The sequence below is a fragment of the Mustela erminea genome, chromosome 8 (genome assembly GCF_009829155.1).
Source record: "Mustela erminea isolate mMusErm1 chromosome 8, mMusErm1.Pri, whole genome shotgun sequence".
NCBI lineage: Eukaryota > Metazoa > Chordata > Mammalia > Carnivora > Mustelidae > Mustela > Mustela erminea.
Window position 1 is genome coordinate 94,298,676 of NC_045621.1, and position 23,233 is coordinate 94,321,908.

The following is a 23,233-nucleotide window of genomic DNA, read 5'->3' on the forward strand; positions in this document are numbered from 1 at the left end:
CGGGATAAATTATCCTAAAGCAGAGTAATTACCCCCTTCTCAGTCCCATACAAAACATAAACTGCAAGCTCAGAGTGAGAATCTGGTTTTGAGCAATCTGCATTTTGCAGTATTTTAGAAGGTCTAACTGCTCGCACTGGGAATAACTTGGCAACCGTGGTTGGGAAGTTTGATTATTTTGTATGATGTAAGAATTTCTGGAACGTCAAGTACATTTGTTCACTCTAATTCTAAAAGCGGCTTGCAGAGTCAAATAAAAATGATTAACTGTACTACTCTTGTTTCATTTATTGGTCTAGAGATGACACTAAGCTGTACATTTTAAAATGTTCAGCACAAACTGTACGTTCCATGTGCGCTGACGTGATGAAGAATGAAAGCACGGATATCTGTGCAAAGGAAAGGGGCCCATCAGGCACAATCACTAAGTAACTAGATAATAATTCTATCTTATCAGAACGAGGACTGAGTGTCTCTGAGTGATATTCCCTACGCAGAAGATTTCAAAGTTCTATCGTGTTTATCAAAGTAAAGCCCATTTGGGGGCACGTGGGTGGCTCAGTTTGAACAGCGAGCGACTCTTGATCTTGGGCATAGAGATTACTAAAACAAAACAAAGCCAAGCACTCTCGTAGTTGTTAGCGGTGGTTCACTGTCTCAGGACAGCTTCCTCCTGTAGAGAATCTGGATCAAAGTGAAGTCAGGAAGACAGCCTAACAGTTTATCTCCCAAACTCCAGTACCATTCCGTTTTTGCTTCGTGGTTCCAAACCCCCACGTCTGCTATGCACCCAGCGTTGAAGGTGGTATCTGGAGGGACTGAGGAAAGGTTTTACATTTTGCCCCTCAGCGAGCACACAGTGCAGTGGGAAAGACTCAGGCGCATGCCGGAGCGCTAGCGCGCAAGGTGCACGGCTGAAGACGCCCGCGTCCGCGGTGGCGTGTTTCTGGAAACACAGTGTGAGGGGAGCACCTGGGAGGCACTTTAAAGCGCACTCGCTGTGGGGCTCAGTCTGCCCACAAGCACGCGGAGGATTGAGACGCACTCGTGTACCAGCACCACTGTAGGTCATCAAATATCAAAGCACGTAGGTACCCGCTTCAGGTGTTCACGGTTCCTCCGCTTTTTTGTTAACCCTTCCGTGCATGCGCAGTGGGGGCGGAATGGCAGGTGTACAGGGAATGAGGACCCGGGAACAGCCGCTTGCAGGGAGCACCCAGCCTTCCAACGAAGGTGAGGAAGCAGTTCTCCCCTCACAGCCTTCTACACTGTGAAGGGGCAGGGCGTGGTCATTGATATTATTTTTCTAAAAGACGTAGAGGTGTCTTGCGTTTCAGGGTCCCGTTTTAGAAGAGACATTCTTTAAGGGGACTTTGCTGTTTTTAAAGCCACCTTGTTATCCAAAATCTTTCAGCAAGGGTAAGTCATGTAAGTGATTTTCTTCAGAAATCTCGCCTCATCCTTTTTTAAAGGTTTTACTTATTTTACTTGACACAGAGAGAGCCCAAGCAGGAGTAGCAGCAGAGAGAGAAGCAGGCTCCCCACTGAGCAGGGAGTCCCACACGGGGCCCAGTCCTGAGACCCCAGGATCATGACCTGAGCAGAAGACAGACGTTTCACTGACTGAGCCACCCAGGTGCCAGGTTCTTTTTAAAGAACAGGAAAGGAGTCCCCATGCAGCTTCCATGGTCGCAACTTCCATGGTCCCAGGGTCCCTCCTCACTTACCTGCAGCGGATTCCTCTGGTTGCTTTTAGGTGGAAAGCTCTCTGTGGTCCTGCAAGCTGACGCCCTCTCAGAGCTCCTGCTGGAACCATCCACATCTTCGCTTGCCAAGGTGATGACAGCCCCTCAAAAGAGCATTTGTAACCTCTGAGGAAAGTTGGGATTTTAATTTGAGAGCGCAAGAGAAGCTCTCGTCTGTTGGCTTGACATTTTTAAAAGTTCCTCTTCTGAGTGTGGTACATTCTCTAGATTCATGTTTACAAACAAAATCTCATTTGTTGCAGTCCCAGCTCTTGCCTATGCAAAAAAGTCCAACACCTCCGTTTCCTTTCTTTTTTTTTTAAGATTTTATTTATTTATTTCACAGAGATTCCCAAGTAGGCAGAGAGGCAGGCAGAGAGAGAAAGGGAAGCAGGCTTCCCGTTGAGCAGAGAGGCCAATGCGGGGCTCCATGGGGATCATGACCTGAGCCTAAGGCAGAGGCTTAACCCACTGAGCCACCCAGGCGCCCTGCTATGATTTTTTTTTTTTTTTTTTTTAAATTAAGAGTCCAAAATAGCTTCTTAGAGGAGAGGCCAGTTTGTAGCAAACAGATTGCTAGGAAGATACAAGGAAGAGTAAAGGGTTTTGTTTTGTTTTTTAAATAATGTGCTCCCTGGAATCCCATGTTGGTTCCTGCCTCCTCTAAACATACCTTTTGAACTACAGTTTTTAAAAAAGTTTTTTTTTTTTAAATCTGAGAATTAAACAGCCTTGGCTTCTGTAAGCTTGGCAGCTGGGCAGTACAGAAAGTCACCAGAAAAAATAGCTGATTTCTGTAGTTCTGTGGCATTTGGCAGGCTGTCATGTAGATATCACGGGGCCCTATGACAGACACCAGTGTCTGTGTGATGATGCAGGCTCCGTGGGTCAGGGTCCGGTCCTCAGATTTACCAGCTCAGGAACTTAAAATCCAGATGTGATAAGATTTGAATAACCAACTCCGAGCCTGACTGGATGGCCAGAATGCTGTCTAAATTAATTTACACGGGGTAATAATCGCTATCAGTTATGAACTCAGAAGACCAAAGTGCTGATCAGAAAAGTGCTTGTTGAGCAATAGCCTATGAACTGGTCTCTTTGAACTGGTCTCTTTGCTCCAATCGGTGACACCCAGGGCTTCTGGAATTTCTGAGTGCACAGTTTTTTAATCGGTTTTTATCAGTTTTCTCCTGGGAAGCTACACTCAGGGTTCACTCTGAGATTTTAACAAAGTGCTTCATGGATGGTGGTGACGGTGTCTCAACAATGTGAATGCACTAATACCCCTGAACTTGCTAAATTTTATGTTATGTGCATTTTGCCCAGGTTACAGGAATTCCAGAGTGTGGCTCGCTCGGGCTGTCTTGCTCTTTCTCTCTCAGGTCTCCCTTCCTGTTTTCCCCACCGTGTATGCTAGGCTTTCTTCCTGTCTTCTTGCATGTGGGCTCATGTGACCTTCCTATCCCAGCCTTGCTCAAATCTCTTCCAGCAAAATTCTACCCGTTTATAATGTACATGTGCATATGCTCTCCATCGGGAGGCCTCATTTAGTCATACTCCCTTGCTCCACCTGATGTGCTCTCTCTCCACTTGGAACACTTAGCCTTTTGTTTAGACCAGCACTTCCCAAGCCTTGTGTATCAGAATCACCTGGAGAGCTAGTAAAGCACGTAAGGGCCCCAGCTGAACGTGCAGGGACGGTCCTGTGTCTTCATAGGCTTCCCCAGTTCCCGAGTGAGTTTGACGACCTCTGAGGTGGACTTTGCTTATCATGTTTCTAACTCTTTCTGTTTTTTCATGTCCTTGGTGTACTTGCTAACACTCTCTATTAATTTGTAAGCTTTTGTGGTTCTTAACGCCTCTTTAAATGTGAGTCCTCAACCACTGCACTAAGCACAGTGATTTCAGAGGAGGAACTCAATGACTGGGTGTCGCACAATAGACAGAGGAAAGTCAGAGCTGGAGGTGGGGAGAGAAGGGTTGGAGTGGTACTAAGCAAAGCGGAGGGAGGTGTGGGCTGTTTGGTGAAAACTGATGATGACTTGATTAGGAAAGCCACAGGGAAACCCTGGTGAGTCAGTTACCGAAGGTCCACAGGGCACTTGGTTGTCATCCGAAGCCATTGTCATTATCAGGGTCTTTGTCCCGAGGGAACATATCATCTCTGCAGGGTGATATCTAGTCCTGATAAGGATAGAATGACTTAGGAGAAGGGCAGAGAGGGAAGCCCAGTGGTATCTCGATGGGCTTAGACTCTGCGAATCTGAAGTTCTTAGAACATATGGAGGCCAGAGGCCGTTCTGGAGGGTATGGCCAGAACTGTGAGAGCTATATTCTCTGATAAGACTCTGGGCCCAGCGAGGGTCCACTGGGGCGGACTTGAGACTGTGGCCTGACGATAGCCAGTGTCTATAGCCTACAATTAAAATGAAACCCCAAATCCCAGTAGGGTCTGGAGAGATCCCTGAGGGTTCTGTTGGTGTCTGAGGGCTCCACTCTCTCCATCTCAGCAAAATGGGAGGGCTGGGAGGAGGGTGCTGACCAGGGCCGCTCTGGCCTGACTCCCTTAGTGCTCACCTGTTTGATGGGAAGCCACCATTTCTGGCACAACGCATTTCATTCATCCACCCATTTAATCATATACATTGATCGGGCACTTACTGTGCTCCAAGCACTTTGCTGAGCACCTGGTGACATATTCCCCAAAACAGGCAGGCACATCCCACACGCACACTCTCATTCTGTCCCCACTTGTCCTCTGCCTGCTTGTCCCTTGGAAAATCTCCCTTCAGAGAATATCCATTTAGGAATAGGAGCAAGAAGGGGCGCCTGGGTGGCTCAGTGGGTTAGGCCTCTGCCTTCGGCTCGGGTCGTGATCCCAGGGTCCTGGGATGGAGCCCCACGTTAGGGCTCTCTGCTTGGCGGGGAGCCTGCTTCCTCCTCTCTCTCTGCCTGCCTCTCTGCCTACTTGTGATCTCTCTCCGTCAAATAAATAAATAAAATCTTAAAAAAAAAAAGGAATAGGAGCAAGAAAAAGGGATATTTCTGAACAGCAGTTTGCCTTGAAATTGCTTACGTTCTAATGACCCTATTTACTTATTTCTAGGGTGCTGTCGATTTCCTCTCCCTTGATTTGTCTTATGAATGCCAAAGTGAGGCGAGTTTGCCACAGAAGCTGAGTAAACTGCAGGTAATTTGAGCCATTTCTCACATTGATGATGAATGGAGACGGTTCCCAGCAGCATATTAGACATTTAATGCCCAGCTGATGGGCAAACTGAGCTTGCCCCCTCAGCTGGCAGAGAGGCGGAGCTGCACCGGGGAGATAGATCTCCCTTGCCGCATTGCTGGAGAACATGGGGTGGGGGGGGAGAAGGTCGGCAATCTTCTCTGTAAAGGATAAGGGGACTTATCTTGTTAAGGTAAATATTTACATGATCTCTTGTGTTGAAATCTAAGAATTAAAATTCCAGTATTCTTTCTAAGATTTAAAAAGGCATTTCATGGATGGTGGCCATGTTTACCCAACAGCGTGAGTGGACTCAATGCCATTGAACTATACATGTGAAAACAGTTACAATGGTAAATTGTATATGTATTTCACAACTGAAAAGAAAAAAGAAAAGACCTTTCACACCCAGGTCTGCTAAACCAGATGCCAGCCATAAGAACCTTCTTGTAACCTCGGGCCCTTTCTTCCTGTTCCCAGGATTGTTTTCCTTGAGTATAATGATTGTGACTAGTTAGAGAAAGTGTGTTGATTGCCACCTACCTAAGTGTTAGCTTTCTCCCCTATGTTTGGTCCCTGCTGAGCAACTTCTTGTGGAAGACAAGTTCCAAATTCCCAGGAGTCCTGACTGTCCCCCCACACCTCCTCATAGGGTAGAAGGGATTTTACCTTCCGAGTCCTAGCAGTATTTCCATACTTAGCCTTGAAGAGCTACCTTCTCAGAGGCCTCTCTGGGGATGTCTGGCCACCAGCATTCACCCATACCTTCCTCTTGCTCCTGCTGGGGTGGGCACAGAGCCGCTCCCCTCTGCTTTCCGCCCCGTGTCTCCTAGTTTTGAAACCCAACATCCCCACCGCCAAGCCAGGTGGGTGGTTAGAGGAATTATCTGTTGCGAGGCCAAGCTCATCAGTGTCAAACCCTCAGTGCAGCAGCTAGGTGGGACCTCCATTTGACCTGAGGCTGGAAGCTGGAAATGGATGAATTAGCATCCTTCCTACCTCTTGTCTCTGGATTTTCCTGCCACCCTTTGCAGGCATCTTTGCTTTGATTATCTACAAGGAATATGATCTCATAATCCAAGACAGCAGATGCATTTGCAAGACATTTGAGTAATAGCCGCTGTGGTTTTTGTGCCTGCTGTATGCCCAGCTCTGGGTGGGATACTTGATGCTCACAATATCCACACACACACCCCCTCGCCCCCGCCAGAACCAGCCCCAGACCGTAAGAAACCTAACCAAGGTCAGACACGAGGTGGGGAGCAGAGCTGGGACTGGAAGCAGGCATTCTCCTGACACCACACTGCCTCTCCAAAACAAAAATAATTCCAAGTTGTTGGGAACATTATAGTGAAAATCACGTGTAATTTTAGTTATTTTTGTAACTGTCTTCCCTCCTGAACCCGAACTGCCTTGACCTGACTGTGCCCTGGTGGGCTTGTGTGCCAGATTTCTGGTCCTTCAGGGCCGCTTATGTAGCATCTTCGAAGCATTCCGATGCCTGTGATAACTAAACCTGTCCTTTGTCTTCCTTAAGGAATCTGGCCAGAGCTTGTTGCTCAGTGAATGGATTCAGACCACGCTGACTTTTTAAAACTGTCTGGCTTATGCAGACGTAGCATGCTTTAGAGAGCCCATCAGCATTGCTTGGGCTTCATTTCTGCTTGAGAATGTGGTTTACAGGGTTTCCCTCTTTATATCAAAACATTTTCAAGAAGACCTGCCCTCACCAGTGCCTGGCGAGAGCCATAACGCTGAGTCAACAGCTGGCCAGCCCAACAGTAAAACCTGCCTTGGACAAACTCAGGCTGCCCTTGGTTTTGCCCTGCGGCGATTCTTTGTTCCTTTTATTTCCTTAGGTAGGAATTAAATTTCACGTGTTGCCCTTGACAGCTCAGATGCAGCCCAGAGATTCCGGATGGCTACTCGGATTTCCAACTATGAGGACAGAACTGAGCTAGAGAGGAAACCGGCCCTCTCCATGGTCGTTGGTTACAAGCCTGTAGTGTTCCCACACACTTAGCCCCCCAGGACAGGAAGAACAGCTGAATTCTCACCCAGGAACCCAAATCACACCACCCACAGCTTTCTTCCCCGCGTGCCTCGCGTGCCTACCATCCCTCCTTAGTTCAGGTCCCCTGCCTCCTTCTGGGTTGAATGCAGAGCAGCGGGGAGCAGGTGCCCTCTCCCTTCCCGTTTCCCTCCACTCTCCCCAGAGCACGTGCACATCCCTTTCTGAGCCTCAGGGTCCAGCAGCCGCTGCTCCTCCCACCAGCACACAGGTGCTCTGGGCTAGAGGCCATCCTCAGGGCCAGCATCTCGATAAAGAGCCACAGCACGTCTGAATTCTGAAATCTGCGGGAGGTGCGTGAGCAGCCTCTCACATCCTATTAGTAGGAGAGGCTCTGCTCTCCCAGGGAATTCTCTGGTCATCAGAAGACTCCTCCAGCTCTCCCATCCTGTGATAGCACAAGCCGCCCCTACTGTGTATTGACCTTTAAGGATAGAGAAAATCCTCTGTTTCCCAGCACAGGGAAAGGACAAGGGCTGTGTGAGCTGCAGCTCCACTAATTGTGGTCCTGGGCCACTTAGCTTTGCCAATCTGAAGACCCCTTATCTATGAAGAAGGGACACTTGCAGGTGACTCAGAAAATAACATGCCCACCTTCTTTGGAAGTGGTTGTGTTGGTATCTCTCAGTGACCTTTAACTCCTCCGAGGAGGGAAAACTTGGTGTGGGGAAAATGACCAAAGCCAGCCTCCCCAAAAAAGGTTATTTAAGGTGAAGTCAAGCTGTATGCCGACAGATAGGTCCCCCAATAACGGGTCTGTGATCAAAGGAGCGAGAGTGATACAAAGTGAAGGTCAAGCAAAGCTTTATTTTGCACCAAGCATCAAGAATCAAACTGACTGGTTGGGGCCGTATCTTACAAAGAGGCGATGATTCCCAGCCTCATAGACTAACTTTTATAGAGCAAAGGCCATGTGGTTGAGCCTGGCCACACACAGGTGGCCAATGAGATTGCAACACACAGAGAAAACTGCATAGTCATGCTAGGTCACACATGGGTAGCCAATTGAATTTCAATTTACCCTAGTAGATATTTGAACTAGCCTATCTGACCAACTAACCTTGGTCAGAATTGGCACCCAAAAGGTGGGGCCCACTCTCCTTCATAGCTAGGGAGACAATATGTGTGCCCCACTGATTGGATGTCTCCACCTGGCCTGACCTGCCCTTGTATCTGGGCTTTGCTACCTGGGACTGGTTTCCCGGATTTGCTTTTAAGTAAGTTCCTCTGGGAGGGGCAGGGTCAATCTAAGTTTACTGCATAAACAACAAAATGGCTCCCTTTGGCTAAGTAGGCCCTTACACCAACCTTCAAATGTTTCCTTCACTGTGGAGAAGAAGATGAGAGAAAAGTCACATCTGCTCCTTTTGAATGAAGACCTCTTCTTTTAGCTTTTTATCATGGGAAATGTCAAATATATCTAAACATAGACAGGAGAGTGTCATGAATCCATCCCCACCTTCAAAATCTATTGACTTTTGGCTAATCGTGTTCCATCTATCACCTACCTTCCCCTTATCAAGCCAGATTAGGCGTTTCTTTGTTGTTGCTGTTGTTTTTAACTCATGACTCTAAGATCAAGACCTGAGCTGAGATCAAGAGTGGGACACTTAACTGACTGAGCCACCCAGGCACCCCTCAAGCCAGATTCCTCTGACACAAACCCCAGTCATTCATAAATACTGTTATGGTGGCACCTGATTAAGCTTCTTGTCATAACAAAGGCCCCTAATGTGAGTGGATGGCCTTGTTCCTGGTCCCAACACAGGGCCGGGTTCTAGGAGGAGACTTGTAAGCATGTTGAACCTGTCTCTTGGCCAGGGGTCATTGGGGAGAGTGGCTGATGTTCCTGAAAAGTGTCGACTGTTCCCGCTCAGGGTCTAGGGTCTGCTCCCATCCCTAAATGACCTGGCTGGAGAACATTTCTCAAACCAGGGTATTTATAGCTTCTCATCTTGAAGCTCTATCCCTGTTATCAAAAGACTTACTCTAGACAGCTCCCGTTCACTTTCTGGCTTTGATCTTTTTCAGACTATTGAGCCAAAAGTGAAAATTTTTATCTTCAATCTGAGATTCCAAGACTGTCCTTCCACCAGGAAGAACTCAACCGGGCCGCTCTTTAGCCTTCTCAAGGGTGAGTGGACCATTGCTGGAGAGGTTTGTCTTTGTCCTTCTAAGTTTTTATTTCAATTCAAGATAATTAACATACAGTGCAGTATTGATTTCAGGAGTAGAATCGAGTGATTCATCACTTACCTAGAACATCCAGAGCTCATCACAACTACTGCCCTCCCTAATGCCTATCACCCATTTAGTCCATCCTCCACCCACCTCCCTCCATCAACCCTCAGTTTGTTCTCTGTAGGTAAGAGTCTCATGGTTTGCCTCTCTCTCTGTTTTTATTTTATTTTTCCTTCCCTTCTTCTATGTTCATCAGTTTTGTTTCTTAAATTCTGCCTGAGTGAAATCCTATGGTATTTGTCTTTCTCTGACCTATTTTGTTTAGCATAATATACTCTAGTTCTAGCCATGTTGTTGCCAATGACAAGATTTCATTTTTTTTTAAGATTTTATTTATTTATTCGTCAGAGTGAGCACAGGCAGACAGAGTGGTAGGCAGAGGCAGATGGAGAAGCAGGCTCCCGCCGAGCAAGGAGCCCGATGTGGGACTCGATCCCAGGACGCTGGGATCATGACCTGAGCCGAAGGCAGTGGCTTAACCAACTGAGCCACCCAGGCATCCCAAGATTTCATTCTTTTTGATGGCTTAATAATACTCTATTGTATATACACCACATCTTCTTTATGCATTCACCAGTTGATGGATATTTGGGCTCTTTCCATAATTTGGCTGTTGTGCATAATGCTGCTATAAACACTGGGGTACATGTGTCCCTTCAAATCACTGCTTTTGTATCCTTCGTGTAAATACCTACTAGTGCCAATTCTAGATTGTAGGGTAGCTCTATTTTTAAGTTTTTGAGGAAACTCCATACTGTTTTCCAGAGTGACTATGCCAGTTTGCATTCCCACCAACAGTGTAAGAGGGTTCTGCTTTTGCTGGTGAGGTTTTGAGTGATATTTGGTGCACTGGCTTGGGGAGTAGCAGTTTTAAAAGTCTGAGGTTCCAATAAGAGGAGGGACCAGAAGAGGGCTGGTCTGAGAGATCTCCCCAGTTGGGCGTAGTGTCCCTTGCCTTTGTATTCTTGGTCCCTTAGCTCCCATTGACTTGAGAAAGAAGAGAGGTTCTGTACAAAGATGACAAAGATGCTTTGGTCTTTTGGAAATAAAGACCATTAGGCTTCCAGGTTCAGGTATAAGTATGGGAACTGCTCTGTGCCTGAGTGTCCCTTTTCATTACTGCTCCCTCCAAGATCTCTCACCTTTGCCCCCCTCCACTTATCCTTGCTCTTTTCCCCATTACCTCAGCTTGCACATGACCCTGGTGAGCACCTTACTGAAGTCTTCAGATCTAAGACCCGCAGCTCATGGACCATCTTCTCCGTGTCTCTTAGTTCAAATTCATGAGAGTGAATCTGATTGGTGGACCATGGATCAAGAGATCACGCAGGGTCCAATCACATCAAGGGAAAGGTGGATTGTGTTAAGGCATCAGGGGCTGAGGTCTACTAGAGAGGGGCAGGTTCCTGGGTGTCCTGGTATTCATTCCAGTCACCCTATAAGGTAGAGTAGAGTAGAAGTCAGTAGTGCCCTTTCTACTACTTGTAGCCAGTGCTGAGCCAGCTTCATAGACCTCATGACACTCACCCATAGATACAATTTAATAACCCTCACCCTAACTCACATTTGATGGCATAATGATTTCTGTTCTTAAGTTCCATCCCTTTCTAAATGGCTAAAATGGTCAATTTATTGTTTATGCATAGTTCACAACAATTTTAAAAATTCCATCTCGTTCTGATGTTTGAGTTCGTCTAAATCAGTTGTCTCCATGTGTGGTCTTCAGACCAGCAGGGTCAGCATCCCCTGAGAACTTGCTAGATATTCAAATCCTTGAGCCCCACATCAAATGCACTGGCTCAGAAACTCTGGGGTGGGCCCAGCAATCTGTGTTTAACAAGGTCTGCAGGCGATTCAGATGCACAGGGAAGTTTGAGAACCACTGTTCTAGCTACATGGAAGTCAGTTCTGACCTCCTTACCTCTTTAGCACATGGATTTTCCAGGGAGCTTAGAATGATTGCTTGGAGCTTGGGTGTGGAATAAATAAGAAAATAATTGATTGCAGCCATAAACACTGTTGGTTGGGCCTCCAGGAGCCTTATTTAAACTTCTTGTTTTACAGCCATAAGTGAACACCAGCTTCTCACCATCGGGTCTGATGTTAATACTCTGCTAAGCTGTTCACCAAGTTCCAAGAAAAGGTAATGGTAGATTTCCTATTGAACTATCAATACGTGATACTTGCAGAATGCTCTTTCACGTGTGTACTCACGGGGGACTGTTGTCATCTGCCTCTTGGCCAGTGATTTTTATCCGGATGAGAAATGAAGGCTCCAAGGGGACAGCAGCAAGAAAGCCAGTCTCCCACTGCATCTGACTCTGGGCTCACGTGTTTTTGCATCCTCCCTTGTCATTCTGCCCTTGTGAGCCTAGCGGGTTGCCCAAGTCCACACAGCAAGCAGAGCTGGGATTTTGAACCCTTGCCTTCTAGTTGAAGAGCTTGCTGGAGGTAGTGTGTGTTTGTGGAAGGCTGGGTTAGAGATAGATCTGACTGTCCCATTGAAGTTACATGACCTGAACAAGTGAGGGGAGTTCTCTGCACCCGTTTCCTCCTGTGAATTGTGAAACCTCTTTCCCACAAGGAGACAGTAGTGTAGGTTGGAGATTCAGCTGTTGCAGTGAGGCAGAAGCCTAATTCAGGGATTTTCTGAGAGGTTTTATTTTATTTTTTTGAAGATTTACTTATGTGTTTTAGAGAGAGGGAGTGAATGGTGGGGGGAGCAGATGGAGAAGGAGAGAGAGAAATTCAAGCAGACTCCACACTGAGCACAAAACCTGAGCGGGGCTTGATCCCACGACCCATGGGATCACAACTTGAGCCAAATCCAAGAGTCAGACATTTAACAGACTGTGCCACCCAGGTGCCTCTGAAAGGTTTTAATCTATGGTGTGGTTGCAGATAATTTCTTACTGAATGATTGAAGTACCAAAATTTGTAAATGGCATATTAAAAAAATTAGAGTGGATATGAGGTTACCCCCATAATGACACCCTCACACACATAGTCTGATATGCTTCTCAAGTGAACAAGAAAAAGATGGTGTGGTGAGCAGCACCACAGGTCGTTCCCTAGATCCCTCAGCCTTCTATTGGTATGTTACACGCATGAGTTCACGCAGCATTTGTTGACAAAGGACAAAGACTGGAAAAAAGCATTTGGCTTCCCAGACTTTCAGGTAGAGCTCTCCTTGTCCTTCACCTTAGACTTCACTAGGACAGCTCAGTCCAAGGTCATACACTTTAGCTGCTACCACCTCTTTGTCCTTTTCCTCTCCCAACACTTGTATATTCTGTTGTTCAGTCCTCTCCACTTACTTTAAGCCAGCAGGTCACACCAACAAGCCCAAAGCAGCTGCTGCATGTAAGACTTTGTCCTGGGAGTATGAACGGTGGAAAGAGGAGACAGGCCAGAACCGCTCCCTGACGACGCTTGGAGTCAGTGGAGGCATGCTGGCCACATCTTTTCAGAAAGTAGTACTCAAGAGGCCATAAAAAGGAGGGCTACCCTGAAAGCTCAGTGCCTGCAAAACCACAAGATGTCATGTAACACCTGTTCCAAGGCTCTCCCTCTAAACCTTGGCCTGAAGCAAAAGTCCAATGCTGGCTAACAGTAACCTGACATCCAGGGGTCCTCACTCAGGTGGACATCGGTGGACAGCCCACTGGGGGCTGGACAGCCCAGAGGGGAGACAGGCCCACAAATGACTCTAATGCCAGACTGTGAGAGAAGCACTGCTCCCCAGATGGGGGAGAAAGAGCATTATCTGGGATGATCCGAGGTGGCTGGGGGCAGGGGAGGGACAGCTGAAGGAGGGCTACCTGAAAGGCCTAGGCATAGGGATCAAGGCTTCGTGTGCTAAATCTCTTCCCAAGTTAGGCAAACCCTAGACTCCCCGCATTAAACCTTTAGAGGGGCGCCTGGGTGGCTCAGTCATTGAGCGCCTGTCATCAGCTCAGGTCATGATCCCCCAGGTCCTGGGATCAAGCCTCGCACTGGGCTCCCAGCTTGGTGGGAAACCTGCTTCTCCCTCTCCCACTCCCCTGATTGTGTTCCCTCTATCACTGTGTCTCTCTCTGTCAAATAAATAAATAAGAATAAAATCTTAAAAAAAAAAAACTATAGAGTAAATGAAGGGCACCTGGCTACCTCAGTCAGAAGAACCTGTGACTCTTGATCTCAGGGTTGTGAGTTTTAGCCCCACTTTGGGTATAGCGATTACTGAAATAATATTTATTTATTTATTTATTTATTTATTTATTTTTAAAGATTTTATTTATTTATCAGAGAGAGAGAGGGGGAGAGAGCGAGCACAGGCAGACAGAATGGCAGGCAGAGGCAGAGGGAGAAGCAGGCTCCCTGCTGAGTAAGGAGCCCGATGTGGGACTCAATCCCAGGACACTGGAATCATGCATGACCTGAGCCGAAGGCAGCTGCTCAACCAACTGAGCCACCCAGGCGTCCCTGAAATAATTTTTAAATAAAAAAAAAAAGAAGAAAAGAAAAGCCTTTAGAGCACACTGTATTTTGTCCAGGGGCTGTTTATTTCTTCAAGACCTAATTTCTTCCAAGCTAGGAGGACAGCCAGGATCAGGAGGGCTGGGTCAGAGCAGCTGAGGCTGTTCACTGAGTGGGTGTCACTTGTGTCCTGATTGTGCTCCAGAGACCTGCATATATTATGGATAATCCATAACTATAGATCATTCCCCCCCCCCCCGCCTACTGCTGTTTTAGCAAATGTATTAGCTAATGCTTCATAAAACAGGAGGTGTTTAGGTTTGGAAGACCCAGCTTTGCTCCATGGGATGGAGGTCCCTCTGCAGTGTCCCTGTCGCTTCTACCAGTTCTGTGCTCTAGTACTAATGTCGTCCCCTCTCCACAAGATGGCCCTCGGACAGGAGATGCTCTTGGACTGCACGTCGTTGGGCCTCCCTCACCCCCACCCCATATATTTTCTTCCCTGGACCGAACACACCCACCTCCACAGACCTTTCCTCAGGGTTGCCCTCTGGTGGTATAACTGCCACAAACTTTTAAAAATTATTTATTTATTTATGATTAATTAATTATTTTTATTAACGTATAATGTGTTATTTGCCCCAGGGGTACAAGTCTGTGAATCATCAGGCTTACACATTTCACAGCACTCACCATAGCACATACCCTCCCCTGTGTCCATAACCCAACCACCTTCTCCACACCAGCAACCTTCAGTTTATTACATGAGATTAAGAGTCTCTTATGGTTTGTCTCCCTCCCAATCCCATCTTGTTTCATTTTTCCTTTCCTACCCCGCAAATTCCCCACTCTGCCTCTCAAATTCCTCATATCAGGGAGATCATATGATAATTGTCTTTCTCTGATTGACTTATTTCGCTCAGCATAATACCTTCTAGTTCCATCCACGTTATCGCAAATGGCAAGATTTCATTTCTTTTGATGGCTGCATAGTATTCCATTACACACACACACACACACACACACACACACAAACACACACACACGCACACACAAATATACATATATACACATACACCACCTCTTCTTTATCCATTCATCTGTTGATGGACATCTAGGTTCTTTCCATAGATTGGCTATTGTGGACATTGCTGCTATAAACATTTGGGTGCACGTGCCCCTTCGGATCACTACATTTGCATCTTTAGGGTAAATACCCAGTAGTGCGATTGTTGGGCCGTAGGGTAGCTCTATTTTCAACTTTTTTGAGGAACCTCCATGCTGTTTTCCGGAGTGTCTATACCAGCTTGCATTCTCATTAACAGTGTAGGAGGGTTCCCCTTTCTTCACATCCTTGCCAACATCTGTCGTTTCCTGACTTGTTAATTTTAGCCATTCTGACTGGTGTCAAGTGGTATCTCACTGTGGTTTTGATTTGAATTTCTGTGAGGTTGAGTGATGTGGAGCACTTTTTCATGTGTCTGTTGGCCATCTGGATGTCTTCTTTGCAGAAATGTCTGTTCATGTCTTCTGCCCATTACTGCCACATGCTTTTGAACTGTACTTTCCATCCCACAGTACTTGGAGATTGGGAAATCAATTCAGGGTTTGTTTTGAAATATTAGAAAAAAATGTTTTATTTAAAAAAATGAAGGATGGAAAGACAGAAGGAGAGAAATGGACTAAAAATAAAACAAAATAGAAAATAGACTATTCATGTAAGGATAGCATTTTTACGTTCTGTCTTATTTCAAATCTATATTTATCTGAATTTTATTATATGAAATATTAAAATATATAAATATCTACACACAATTTTAGTGATGTATGGTTAAAAGCACACTTGTTTATAAAGATTTTATTTATTTGAGGGGCTCTCAGTGAGTTGAGCTTCTGCCTTTGGCTTGGGTCATGATCTCAGGGTCCTGGGATTGAGCCCCGCATTGAGCTCTCTGCTCAGCAGGGAGCCTGCTTCCCCCCTCTCTCTCTGCCTGCCTCTTTGCCTACTTGTAATCTCTCTCTGTCAAATAAATAAATAAAATCTTAAAAAAAAATTATTTATTTGAGGGAGAGGGCAAGCAGAGGGAGAGGGAGAAGCAGACTCCCTGTTGATTAAGGAATCCAACAGGAGGCTTGATCCTAGGACCCTGGGACCACGACCCAAGCCAAAGGCAGACAGTTAACCAGCTGAGACATCCAGATGCCCCTAAAAGCACAGACTGCTCTACGACTTGCAAACTGTGTGATCAAGGAGTTCTCATTTAAAAGAAAATGAGATATGAGTTCATTTACATTAAAAAGGCTGGAGGTGGATAATCTAGAGAAGGTATAATTATTGGGAATCCAGGCTCCTATCTCATTTTGTCATCCTTAGTAAGGCTTCTACCTTATGGCCCAGGATGGATGCTTGAGCTCCTACTATTATATCTACAGTCCAGGCATCATGGAAAAAGGACTGCCACTCACCATGCTCCTTCAGTACCCCAGGGCAGGTCCCAGTGGAAGAGCTAGAGTTAATATTGAGCCACTGCATATCAGTAGAGCTATACCAGTAGCTCAATTATTGAACTGCTTCTGTACCAGCTGGTAACTAGGTGCTGGCTGCTGATGCCCAGAACTTACTCATTTCTTAAAGTCTCAGTTTCCTTTTCTGCAGGATAAGGATACATAATTGTAGTACTTATCTCATAAATCTGTAAATATTAAATAAGAGACCAACATTCTTATCATAGTGACCAGTACAGAATTAAGGCATAATGAATTAAAGCCATCATTATTAGCTATGTTGTTTTTATTTAGTTAATTAAGTTATTGAGAGGTCGGGGAGGGGCAGGGGGAGACAGTAAATCTTTTTTTTTTTTTTTTCCAAGATTTTATTTACTTATTTGACTGAGAGAGACACAGCAAGAGAGGGAGCACAAGCAGGTGGGGTGGGAGAGGGAGAAGCAGGCTTCCCATGGAGCAGGGAGCCGGATGCAGGGCTCAATTCCAGGACCCTGGGATCAGGACCTGGGCAGAAGGCAGAGGCTTAACGACTGAGCCACCCAGGCACCCAAGGGAGTAAATCTTAGGCAGGAGCCCAGCACAGGGCTTGATATCAGGACCCTGAGATCATGCCCTAAGCAGAAAAAAGAGTCCAGCGCTTAGCCCAAGAAGCCACAGAGGCACCCCAATTAGCTGTGTTTTTTATAAATAATAATAAGGGGAAAAAACGGCATAGAACCAAAGACAGTACTCAAGGACAAGCTAATACAGGGAACGTGGGCTTGGCACAGGGTTTGACTCCTACAGGAGCAATAATAACTGACCTAAGAACAGGCAATAACAGTAATTTCCCCACCCATCAGTCACTTCCTGTCGACAACTTTGTGCGTATGGTTTTTTCCCTCCGTGTTTCTGGAACCTCCCCTGATGACCCACGTTGTCGCTCTCCATCTGTCTCAAGGCGGAGGTAAGCCGCAGAGTCATCCCTGTGTCCCTTTGTCTTCCCAACCCTGCAGCGGGCCCTGCTCTCCGACTGGCAGCCGGTCCCTTCAGGCCTCCGCGCCACGGGATGTGGGGCGCGCAGCCGGCTCCTCGCCTCAAGGCTCGGCCTACCGGAGAGTCTGGGCAACCTTTGCCAACCAGTCCAGGGCTGAGAGAGACGCTTTCCTGCGGGATGTTTTCCCTGAAGACTTCCTCTGGGGTGTCTCCACCGGAGCCTTCAACGTGGAAGGCGGCTGGGCCGAGGGCGGAAGGGGGCCGAGCGTCTGGGACCCGATGGGGCACCTGAATGCCGCCCGGGGCGCAGTGACGCCGGAGGTGGCCAGTGACAGTTACCACAAAGTGGACATCGATGTGGCCCTGCTCCGGGGCCTCCGAGCCCAGGTGTACAAGTTTTCCATCTCCTGGTCCCGCATCTTCCCCAGCGGCCGCGGGCACCAGCCCAGCCCCCAGGGCATCGCGTACTACAGCAGGCTCGTGGACAGCTTGTTGGCTGCGGGCATCGAGCCCATGGCCACGCTCTTCCACTGGGACCTGCCCCGGGCGCTGCAGGAGCATGGCGGGTGGCAGAACGACAGCGTGGTGGACGCGTTCCTGGACTATGCGGCTTTCTGCTTCGCCACCTTCGGCGACCGCGTGAAGCTGTGGGTGACCTTCCACGAGCCGTGGGTGATGAGCTACGCTGGCTATGGCACTGGCCGCCATGCGCCAGGCCTCTCAGACCCAGGGGTGGCCTCTTTCAAGGTATGTCTGGGCCCACCTCACTGGGGGAGACATTTCTCTGGGAGTAAGTCATTTTCTCTTCCCTTCAGCAGGACTTTCCTTTTTGTCCTTTAAAAGAAGCCAGAAGTGGGAGGGAAGGCACTGGAAATTGTTAATCGCCTTATTTTTCCAGACGCTGTGCTGGCACTTGGAAAACAGTCATTATGTCCTTGGCACAGCGCAGCTGGCTGAGGGAATTGGGGGTCGGAGAACAGAAACTGCTTCCAATGGTGTCCATAGAGGGCTGGCGTTTGGGGCCAGAATTGGGGCCAGCACATTCTCCATGTGGAGAGTGGAAAGTGACAGAAAACCGAACCCAGACTAACCTAAGCAAAGAGGGAATCTGTCTCCATAGGAAACTGAAAAGCTGGGTTTTAGCTGGTCCCAGGGGAGTTTGATCAGACCTAGAATGGTGCCACTAGTACTCAATTTTTCTTCTTCTCTTGCCCCCCCTACTGGCTTTCTACTTGAACTGCCTGCTAACCAGATGGCCGCAGCCCCGCTCTCCTCCAAGACCAGCAGGAAAGCAAGCTTGCCTCTCTTCTGGCATTCCCAGCAAATGCCTTCCTGTGTCTTGTGGCTGCTGCCTGGGTTGCATGCCCACCCCCGAGCCAGTCACTGGGTCTAGGCTAGGGGACTGGAATGCACTGGCTGGTCTGGGTCCCGATGCCCCCTCTACCCTTCACACACTGGCTGAGAGGAAGGGAGGGAGAAAGGGTTCAGCTTTCCAGAGGCTAGTCAGTGTAGCATTCCCATAAGAAGGGGAAGTATATACTGGAGACAATAATTTAAATGGCTTAGTATAGGCCCTTTCCGTCCTTTCCATATTTCTTCAAAATCTCAGCCTTCCCTGGCAGCCTTCTTCAGGATGAACTGGTTAGTCTGGCTTTCTCCCACCACACTTGGAGTTCTCTTCCTGAAATAGGAGTCTTTGCCCCATACTGGTTGTTAAAGAGGATGCTATGGCTCATGTCCTTGAGATATAAAGCTTTTTGGAGATGATACAAATACACATAAGAAAATTAGAGAACAGGGCACCTGGCTTGCTCAGTGGGTTAAAGCCTCTGCCTTCAGCTCAGGTCATGATCCCAAGGTCCAGGGATCGAGCCCCACATTGAGCTCTCTGCTCAGTGGCGAGCCTGCTTCCTCCTCTCTCTCTCTGCCTGCCTCTCTGCCTACTTGTGATTACTCTCTGTCAAAAAAATGAATAAAATCTTAAAAAAGAAAATTAGAGAACAGTCTCAAATGTCCACAATGAGAGAGAAAAATTAGAATCGGTGACTTGATGAAATGCCAAAAAAATCATAGCACTGAAGTCAAGGCTTCTACTCTGTTCTCATTCAGCAAGTGACCATACACACTGAAAGAGAACACTTCTGAAAATGGAAGGTTGGAACTTTTCTATTCATCTCTTCATTGTAAAACTCAAACTAACCTCTTCTCCTTAGGCTTCTTATCCCTACAAGTGTGGCTCCTGGAAAGCTTACCTCACTTTGGTCCTTCACATCTTGCTCATTTGTATTAATTAAAACAGTATAATGCCTTTAAGGGAAAATTTCATAGAAAAAGTTTCTCTCCTGATTCTTCCCATGTTTCCTTCCACTCCTGGCTCCCTTGCATTCACAGTGTACCCACAGTGCACTTGATTTAGTGCATTTTTTAAGTTGACTTTATTTTTTATAGTAGTTTTAAGTTCATAGCAAAATTGAACAGAAGTTACATTGATTTCCCATATACTGTCTGCCCCCCGCCACAGCTTCCCCCATTATCAACACCCCCCATTACCAGCATGGTACATTTTTTACAATTGATGACTCTACACTGACACATCACTATTACCCAGTGCCCATCTTTCACCTGACTTGTCATTAACACTTTTCCGTGTTCTGCAGCCACAATGGCTGGTTCTGCTAGTGGCCTGATAGCCTACCAAGCCCTCTGCCTTACACAGACTCATTTAGGAGGCAAGCAGTCCTACCTTTTAGAAAGGAGCGCAGTTTGCCATGGAGTTTAGGACCCAGTTAAAGACTAACATTTGGAACATGAGAAGCAGTGAGGAATTTCATTTCTAGGGCCTATTTTGATATGAAATTCTTCAATAATAAGTGTCATCATCTTCAGAGGGTAAAAATGAAAAAGGAAAGGAAGCTATGCAGCCACAAGCTCCTGCCTGCACTCCAGGTTTCTGCTTGGTGCTTGTATACACTTTTTAAAAAGATTTTATTTATTTATTTGACAGAGAGAGGGAACACAAGCAGGTTGAGTGGGAGAGAGAGAAGCAGGCTCCCAGCTGAGCAGGGAACCCAATGTGGGGCTTGATCCAAGGACCCTGGGATCATGACCTGAGCTGAAGGCAGATGCCCAATGACTAAACCACCCAGGCACCCATGTATCCACAATCTTCTTTAGTGCTTCTAAATGAATCCATAATTACTGCTTCTTGCAGAAAAGGAAACTGAATGAGAAAATTGAGTTTCCTGAGCAAGTTAGTGACAAGTCAAGATTAAAATCTATGTGTATTATACTCCAGGCACACCTCTTTTGCCTGTTTTCCAAAGGTGCTCTGCCAAGGGAAGCTGTTGACTTTTGTAAGACCTTGAGTTAAGTCTACAAAGAGGTTCCTGGGCATGGGTTTTCTTCCTAGATTTCACTATAGAAAGGAGGACAGGTAGGTTAGAATTATCCCATTCCTTGTATGGCGACTAAAGTGATCCTCCCAAATTCATTGTTGATGAATTAGTCAATAAGAATTATTGAGGGCAAAGGCAGAATAGCATTGTTTGGGACAATACAGGCCTAGAGTCAGACTTCCTGCATTCTACCCTCTCTGGATCTTGTTTCCCTCATTGTACAGTGGTAATAACAATTATACTTGCCATATAAGGTTGTTGTAAGAAATACATGAGAGAATTCATTAACAATGTTTACTATGAAATATGGTGCTGCTGCTGCTGCTATTGACCTGTCTGTGGTGGTGGTGACTCATTGACATTGACTTACTGTGTCTGTTGTCTGCATTGTTGATCTTGCCAGCACTGGTGTTGATGGTGTTGTCAGTGTCAACAATGTCCATGTCCTTGATTTATTGACATTATTAGCATCTGTTTTAACTTCTTATTGATATTGTTGACTTGTTGACATTGGCATTAACTTGCTGATGACTTGCTGATGTTGTTTATGTTACTATTTTTATTGATGTGGACATTTTCACTGTTAATGTTGTCATTAACATTGGTAACCTTGACATTGGTGTTAACTTGTTGATATTGTAGACTTGTTATTGGCTTCTGATTGTTGGCTTTGCTGTTGGTTGTTATGAAGCACTGTATTCCCTTCTTTCTTCCTCACAAGGTGGCTCACTTGGTCCTCAAGGCTCATGCCAGAGTTTGGCACCACTATAATAGTCACTATCGTCTACAGCAGCAGGGACGTGTGGGCATTGTGTTGAACTCAGACTGGGCAGAACCTCTGTCTCCAGAGAGGCCTGAGGACCTCACAGCCTCTGAACGCTTCTTGCATTTCATGCTGGGCTGGTTTGCACACCCCATCTTTGTGGATGGAGACTACCCTGCTGCCCTGAAGGCCCAGATCCAACAGATGAACCAACGGTGCCCCAGTCCTGTGGCCCAGCTCCCTGAGTTCACCGAAGAAGAGAAGCAGCTTCTGAAAGGCTCCGCTGATTTTCTGGGTCTGTCTCATTATACCTCCCGCCTCATCAGCAAGACCCAAGAAGATTCCTGCATCCCCAGCTATGATACCATTGGGGGCTTCTCCCAACATGTGGACCCTATGTGGCCTCAGACCTCATCCCCTTGGATTTATGTAGTACCCTGGGGTATAAGGAGACTGTTGCAGTTTGTATATTTGGAATATACAAGAGGAAAAGTTCCGATCTACCTGGCTGGGAATGGCATGCCCATAGGGGAGACCGAAGATCTCTTTGAGGATTCCTTGAGAGTGGACTACTTCAATAAATATATCAACGAGGTGCTCAAGGGTAAGACTGATGTTGGTGATTGGAAAGTGGGTGGTACTTCTCCAAGTCTTCAGAGTTTTTTTAATGAGACAAAGATAGTCTTCCAAGAAAATGAAGCCAAAAAGTAGTAGTAGTAGTAGTAGTAATAGCATGAATCCTTCACATTACTCTCCCCCAGAAGCCTCAAGTTTTTGCTTCTGTGTTCTTATTTCCTATAATGCCTCCTTCTCCATTCTGCCCATCTGAGTCTTAGCCACTGATCAGGAATCATCTTCTTTTAATGCATTCATTTAACAAAAATGTATTCAGTGCCTATTATGTGCCACACATTGCATAAGAGTGTAGGGGTAAAACATTGAACAAATATCACTTTTTCCCAGAGGACACTCAGAGTCTACAGAGGAACCCAGAAAGTTACAATATAGGATGACAATGGCATTATAAGATGGAACTCCAACCCATTAAATCTTCCCTCATTGTTCTGGCCACATTAATCTCCATCTTCTTTAACCAGCTATAACATCTACATTCCACACCATTAACTTTGACCCAGTTAATTCATACTTACAGAATCATTCTTGCCTAACAAAGCTTCAAATGTATTTTAAATTTTTAAAAAATTTTAATTCCAGTATAGTTAACATACAGTGTTACATCGGTTTTAGGTATACAATATAGTGATGACAATTCTATACATTACTTAGTGCTTATCATGATAAATGTACTCATAATTTTCTTCACCTATTTCACTCATCTCCACACCCCCCTCCTCTTTGGTAACCATCAGCTTGTTCTATGTGACTAAGAGTCTTGGTTTGTCTCTTGTATTCTTTGTTTGTTTTGTTTCTTAAATTCCACATATGAATGAAATCATATGGTATTTGTATTTATCTGATTGACCTGTTTCATTTGGCATTATACCCTCTCCATCCATGCATGTTGTTGCAATTGGTAAGATTTCATTCTTTTTTATAGTTGGGTAATATTGTATTGTATATATAAATACATCATTTTTTGATAGAGACTTGGTCTGCCTCCAAAATTTGGCTGTTGTAATTAATGCTGCAATGAACAGGGTACATACATCTTTTTGAATTACTGTTTTTATATTCTTTGGGTAAATACCCAGTAGTAGAATTACTGGATCATAGGATAATTCTATTTTTAATTTTTTGAGGAACCTCCATGCTGTTTTCCCCAGTGGCTGTAGTAATTTACATTCCCACCAACAGTGCATGAGAGTTCCTTTTTCTCCACATCCTCACCAG

The 23,233-nt window shown here is 46.1% G+C and overlaps 1 protein-coding gene and 1 long non-coding RNA gene across 2 annotated transcripts in view; one reads left to right on the top strand and one right to left on the bottom strand.

Annotated features, from left to right (window-relative positions):
* LCT (lactase) overlaps positions 1-23,233 on the top strand; it is a 52,897-nt gene that overhangs the window by 6,794 nt on the left and 22,870 nt on the right. The window contains exons 2-7 of the mRNA XM_032353827.1: positions 1,757-1,836; positions 4,852-4,935; positions 9,077-9,179; positions 11,351-11,429; positions 17,245-17,971; positions 21,341-21,986. Coding sequence (XP_032209718.1) covers positions 1,757-1,836; positions 4,852-4,935; positions 9,077-9,179; positions 11,351-11,429; positions 17,245-17,971; positions 21,341-21,986 — 1,719 coding nt within the window. The remainder of the gene's footprint in view (positions 1-1,756; positions 1,837-4,851; positions 4,936-9,076; positions 9,180-11,350; positions 11,430-17,244; positions 17,972-21,340; positions 21,987-23,233) is intronic.
* Positions 214-23,052, bottom strand: LOC116596734. The gene is made up of 3 exons (XR_004288291.1): positions 22,768-23,052; positions 12,290-12,294; positions 214-224 (listed from the first exon to the last, which is right to left on the bottom strand). It is a non-coding gene; the product is annotated as an uncharacterized LOC116596734 (long non-coding RNA).